General features: G+C 44.8%; 1 protein-coding gene across 7 annotated transcripts in view; it reads right to left on the bottom strand.

Moving 5' to 3' along the window:
- Positions 1 to 367: 367 nt before the first annotated feature.
- ARHGAP36 (Rho GTPase activating protein 36) overlaps positions 368 to 6,267 on the bottom strand; it is a 32,021-nt gene continuing 26,121 nt past the window's right edge. For 3 of the 7 annotated variants that reach the window (XM_088794936.1, XM_088794937.1, XM_088794934.1), the window contains 8 exons: positions 5,902 to 6,094; positions 5,626 to 5,681; positions 5,232 to 5,382; positions 4,634 to 4,782; positions 4,277 to 4,453; positions 3,941 to 4,038; positions 2,015 to 3,810; positions 368 to 1,617 (listed from right to left, as the gene is read on the bottom strand). In XM_088794936.1, coding sequence (XP_088651062.1) covers positions 1,460 to 1,617; positions 2,015 to 3,810; positions 3,941 to 4,038; positions 4,277 to 4,453; positions 4,634 to 4,782; positions 5,232 to 5,382; positions 5,626 to 5,681; positions 5,902 to 6,094 — 2,778 coding nt within the window. In that variant the 3' untranslated portion in view covers positions 368 to 1,459. Of the gene's footprint in view, positions 3,811 to 3,940; positions 4,039 to 4,276; positions 4,454 to 4,633; positions 4,783 to 5,231; positions 5,383 to 5,625; positions 5,682 to 5,901; positions 6,095 to 6,267 lie in introns of all 7 variants that reach the window. The other 4 variants (XM_019716625.3, XM_019716624.2, XM_088794938.1 and 1 more) reach the window with 3 other exon arrangements.

Here is a 6,267-nt window from a genome sequence, read left to right as displayed (position 1 = left end):
TCACCCCTCTCCTTCAGTCCATGTCACCCACTCCCCTTAATTCCCCATCATGCCCTCCTCTTTATTCCACCTCATCCCCTCCCCTTATTTCCCCATGCTTTCCTTTTTTCTACCTCACTTCCTTTATTCCACTTCATTCCATTTTATTCCAAGTCACCCCTTCTCCTTTATCCCACATCACCACCTCCTCTTTATTCCACTCACTCCATCCCTTTAGACCATCTCACCCCTCCCGCTTATTCCACATCATCCTCTTCTCCTTTTTTCCTCTTCCCCACTTCTTTCTTCTTCAGTTCCAGTCAGAGCTTCCCAACTCTCCAACAAAATTTCAAATTAAAAAAAAAGTAAGCCATGAATATGCTGCTGTCACAATACAGATGTTTATTAATGATTAAATGCCAGAGAAGTTTAACAATCACAAATCTTCGAGCTCTGTGGTTGTTACCCATTATGTGATCAATTTCTATCCCTCAATACGATACATTCTTCATTCTGTGGACCTTAGCAGTTGTTACCCTTCAATATCAGCTTTAATTTTAGATGTCATACATAACCTATATCTGTGTTACCAGAGCATGTCCCACAAATTTGTACTGTCCTGCATAGAGGAACTACAGAGACGATAGATAAGATCATTCGTAATCAGGTGACTTTAACTACTTGGAATTATGTGTCTGTACCTAACTAGCTGTTTTGTTGACAACAAGGTATGAATCCCAGCTGTCTGAGATTGTAAAACAAATCCAGGGAATAAAATCAATTTTTCTCCTCTAACTTCTGACCAAAGAAAAGCTAGACTTACACTTGAGTGTTCTTCGTGTTGGCATTACCTGAGCAAAACTGCACAGAATTTTGGGACTGGCTGGTTGATGAGTCATTAGTCTAAATAATTTGGGGGGGAAATATCCTGAGGTGGTGGAGTTGCTGCGGGGACACGGCTATGAGTTGGTGTGACATGGTTTAGCATTAATTATTTGTCAGCTGTCAGTCAGCTGACCTAACATCCTAGCATGCCTCTTGAGGGCCTTTTCATTTGAGCTCTCGTGAGTAGGGTAGGAAAGTCAGGAAAAACATGCAATCCCCTTTGGGGGAGGGAAAGCACCTCGAGATTTGTGTGCTTCTCTGGGACAGGTGTTTACCACAAATGTCACATCAATTAAAGGAAGGGCTATAGTGTGGGAAAGCCAGGATCAGGGGTAAAAGAGAAAGGCAAGGTAGCACCAGGGAGCCTGGGCATGACACCGAAACATCTCTGCTTTTACCAGCTGAAGGGACCAAGCATCCCCAGTGAAGGGGCTGGCAGTGTGTTTGGAATTCATAGCCTGACCCAAGCATCAGGTGGAACTCCTTCTCATCCTCAGATCTTTACCTTTGAGACACACTTCTTAATGTTTCCTGTGACATCCCAGGTCACCCCCACCCTTTTCCCCTGTCTGGCACCTCATAGAAGGAAAAACATCTAAGGAAAGAAGTAGCCGATGCCAGTTTTGGCCTCCTTCTCCCGGGGCACACGGAGCAATGGGCGGTCTTGCTCCAGAATGGGGGGGTTACCCGCTCCTTCCTCATCGTCATGGGAACGGGCAGTGCCAGGAGGCACAGCTGGCTCCTCAGAGGAACCTGGAAAATAGTAACAATGTTAACTCCTTATGTTTCTACACTTCATACTTTGCACAGCACCCAAGGGACTAAGACCTAATTTTGAGCTTTAAACACAGTATGAGGCAAGAAGTTAGAGCAGGAATGATTATCCCCATTTGACTTATAAGAAAACTGCAGCCTAACAGTAAAATATAGATCTCTAAATGTAGGCCAACTGTGGAAGCTGGAGGTGGGGGAGGAGAGCTTGGTTAGAAAGCAGAAAGAGTGAGACAGATACCCCATGCTTAGAGCAAATGGACAATACCTCCAGGGAGGCGGGGAAGAATGCGGCCTCCTAACAGCCACCACCGCCCTATAACCAGCCTAACTAATTTTACTAAACAAATGAGTAACAAAGCTGGAGCTGGAAGCTTACAGTACTTCATGAAGGGGAGAAAGCAGGTGTCGGTCTTCAATGACTCTGGGGAGGACTTGTCGTCCATGACTTGACCAGGCTGAGACTTGTTTTTAAGAAGGAGGAGAGTGGTATCTACAGGAGATGTAACATCTGCATCTTCTTTATGGAACTGGATTGCTTTGGGATCCCGAACTTCTTTAGAGTCAAGATAATTAGGCATTGGTACTGCTCGCACATTCATGATTTCTTCAAGATTGACAGCCAGATCTGGCTGAGGGTCTGGAATTGTATTGAAAATGGAGACATCATCAGTTTCTGGAGTCACATTGGTAACTTCATTTTCTTCAAAAGTGTTGGCTTGGTCTTTCTGAGAATCTGGAATTTCAATGTGAATTTGAGCGTCTTTAGGCTCTGGAACCACATTGAAAACTGAGTCTTCTTCAAGATTGGGGTTTTCTTCAGAGTCTTGGATTCCATCAGAGGCTTCAGAGTCTTGGATTCCATCAGAGGCTTCTTTGTGTCCTGAGGTGTTTTCAGCATCTGAGGCTTCTTCATTGTTTGGGACTCCACTCACATCTGAGGATTCTTCCTGATCTTGAATTTCATCAAAATCAGTGACATCTTCTGGTCTTGTTACCACGTGGAAAGCTGGGATCTCTTCAGGGTTGGAGTCTTCTTCAGAACCTGCAATGCCATTGACCTCTGGAGTTTCTTCGTGATCTGGAATTTCTTCAGTATCTGAGGTTTCTTCATCATTTGGGACTCCATCAAGAGCTGGAAACTCTTCAAGACTGGGGTCTTCTTCAGAGTCTGAAAGTCCATTAACCTCTGCAGATTCTTCATGATTTGGGAATTCATGACCACCAGGGGCTTCTTCGGGGCTTGGGACCACATGAAGAGCTGGGACTTCTTCAAAATCAAGGTCTTCATCAGAGTCTGAAATCCCATTGACCTCTGGGGTTTCTTCATGGTCTGGAATTTCTTCAATATTTGAGGCTTCATCATTTGGAATTTCCTCAAGAGCTAGAACCTCTTCAAGATTGGAGTCTTCTTCAAAATCTGGGCTTTCATCATTATCTGAGGCATCTACATTGTCTGGGATGTCATCTATCTCTGGGGCTTCTTCATTGTCTGGGATTTCATCAGTATCTGAGGTTTCTTCATTGTTTGGGATTATATCAAGGTAGGGAACTTCTGCAAGGTCAAGATTTTGGTAGTTTTCAAAATCTAGTCCTTCTTCGAGGTCGTGGTTTGGGTTTTCTCCAGGGTTTGGGATGTCTTGCACATCTGGGGCTGGTATTTCTTCAAAGTCTGGGATTTCAATGAGTTCTGGAATTTCATCATCAAGGTCTAGAATACCCTCAAGGGGAGGAAGATCATCAAAATTCAGGGTGTCATCATCATCATCACCATCATCATCATTTTCTTCATCAAAGTCTTGTATGCCTTCAAGATGTGGGCCTTGAATTTCAAGGTCATTTAGGATCTCAAGACCGTGGGCTTCTCCAAAGGCCACTCCTTGATTGAGGTATTCAAATACTAGCTCTTCATTGACTGTCACATCTTCCTCAGAGGACTCATCTTCCTCAAGGGGCCCATCTTCAGCAAAGACCTGGCCTTTAGGAAGGACCTGACCTTCACCAAGGGACTGACCTTCAGCAAAGGCCTGACCTTCAGCAAGGGTCTGACTTCCAGCAGGGAACTGACCTTCATCAAAGGGCTTACTTTGAGCAAGAACAGCAGCCTGTATTTCAGCAGAGTTTTCCACTGGATCAGAAAGTAAAGCATCCTCTTCCATCTTTATCCGTGCACTCCTGAATGAGAATTAAAAAGCAAGTCAGTTTGTATACTTTAGTTGACTAATATAAAGATTGCCTAGGGTTTGAAACCCCCATAGGAGATTCTTCTTCAAGCTAAGCATAAACAAACCAAGAAAATACTCACTGGATCTTCCTCAAATTCCTCCGTCTGATAAAATCAAGGGCTTCAGGACTGAATTTCCACACACGCTTAGCAACCTGTCTCTGAATATGGGGAGGCACCTAAGGGTGAAATTAGCAATGTTAGCTTTTATTAAACAATTTTTAAAATAAATTTATGTTTATCTCTATCAGGAACCCAGAACTAAAGGCACCATGACCAGTTAATGTGAGAAGAATTTCTAGACTGGGGGATTTTGAGGTACCTTTGGCTATCCTCAGGGATGCATGTACAACTTTTACCTGCCTTGTGAACAGGAAAGAGAGCTGTGAAATAAGTGTGTCCAAAACTCCCACCTACCTGGAAGAGGATATCCCAGTTGTCAATCATGGCACGGACCACATTGACAGAAGCAACATAGTGGTCAATCCCCAGTCTTGTTTTCCTGGACTCCCTCTTGGCAAATTTCCCCTTCTTCAGGAGAGCAGATCCAAACACCAAGGCCAAATTGGTAGAAGTCATCCGGTTGCCTGAAACCTAGGTAAAGGAAAGCAGGAAGTGGTTGAGTCTGACGCAGTAATGGAACTTATACAAATGGAAACACCTCTTTTTGTTCTTGTTTCACTCTCCCTCTGTCTCTCTGGCTCTGTCTTTCTCATATACTGCCACACATGTCCCCTACCACAGCTCTCACTACCCTTTTCCAGAGCTTTTTACCAACTGTCCATCAAGGCCAATGGAGTCCTCGCAGTTCTCAGTGATTTTATGCAGGGCCTTTAGCAGACGCTCCAGGGTGTCACTGTGGCAGGGTGGCATCAGGTAAACCAGCAATTGCAGGGCAGAAAGCTGATCCTGTGGTTTCAGAGCTATAGGAAAGAAAATAGGGGCTGACTCAGGGAAATTGCCTTGGCAGCAGCCTGATACCAAGAGAAATGGATTCTGCTTGAAAATCACTGAAGGGTATGGAGAAAGTCTCCCGGCATCTTTTCTTTGCTTGTTCCCACAGCATTTGAGCTCAGAAGCCCTAAAAGTGAGAGGTGTTCCCATTAAAATTGAACCCCGTCTACAGAAAGTAGGTTCTTCTTTGTCCTGAGGACACACACATTTTCAAGAATCTCTGGAGAAATTTCCAAACAGACTTGTAATGGAATATTATGAAATACAAGGGAAGTAGTCTGAAGAGGTGTTTTCATCTTCAAATATTCATTCTGTCTTAGTTCCTTGGAGTCCTGAAACCTGAGCTCTGTCTCTAGAACTCCACACCCCCGTACTAGTTCCTTTCCTTGCCTGGGAGAAGGGACAGCAGAAGACTCACTTGCTGTCAAGAGGAAGGACATATACAGATCATCTGGCAGCAGAGAGTCCTTCATATCACGGAAAAATTCCTTGAGAAGTGCGGCCACATCATGCACATTCTGAGTGTCATCCAGCACTACATCCAGACCCTGATCAAATTCTTCACGGAGCTAGAAAAAGGAAGAAAATACATGTCTGTATGCCTTGACCACCACAGTCTCCCTCCTGGTCATTCCTTCAATAAGTCTTGGGCTTCACTGGAGGTAACCGGCAATATGGTGTGCCTGGGGGGCTAGAAAGAAGACCTTGCTCCCACCACCAAACATGAAACTTCCCTGGGGCCCATGGGGAAATCCCCCACCTCACCTGATTTTCTTAGTCAAGGAACAAAAGTGTAAACATAGCCAATTTACCTCACGCACTTTTTTCTCGGAGTATTCCAAGGTAAAAATCCCCACTGTGCTTAAGCCTGAAAGAAAAAACCAGGGGACAGTAAGAATTTCTGGTCCCCTTCACCGGAGATAGCATTTCCCTCCCACCCACCCCTCTGCATCCTGCCCCCAGCTGGTGGCAGGGGAACATTTCAAGCCCTTCATCCTGAAACCTCTTTTCTCTCCCCATTTCTAGAACACTGTTCTTTCTTTAATTGCCTCCTTCCTTGATTTAACCATCATTTGCAGCCCCCTTACCATGATTCTCAATGAAATTGCAGCAAGCCTCAACAACCTGGGGGATTTGTTTAGCAATTGGATTGAGGCTCATTTTCTTTTTGGATCCCAGGAGTCGCTGGCCAATTGGAAAGGAAATCCTGGAAAGTTGCAGGGTCTGCAGCAGCAAGGCCCCATCTTCCAGTTCAGCCAGGCTATCCACAGATACTGCACCCTGTGGAGAAACCCAGACTACCTTAAAATGGGGAATCTGGAGAGTTGCTTTGGACTTTCCTGAGGATTGTGTCACATTCATAACAGGAGACATTTTTTCCCCCTGGGGCAAGCCAAGTACTCCCCTCCAACTTGTTCTGTTCAACTCCTCCTCTCTCTGAATACACAGGCCTT

The sequence above is a fragment of the Rhinolophus sinicus genome, chromosome 18 (assembly GCF_057876585.1).
Source record: "Rhinolophus sinicus isolate RSI-liver-muscle chromosome 18, RSI-T2T, whole genome shotgun sequence".
Classification (NCBI taxonomy): domain Eukaryota; kingdom Metazoa; phylum Chordata; class Mammalia; order Chiroptera; family Rhinolophidae; genus Rhinolophus; species Rhinolophus sinicus.
Note: the sequence above shows the minus strand (reverse complement) of the source record. Positions and strands in the feature narration are given on the sequence as shown.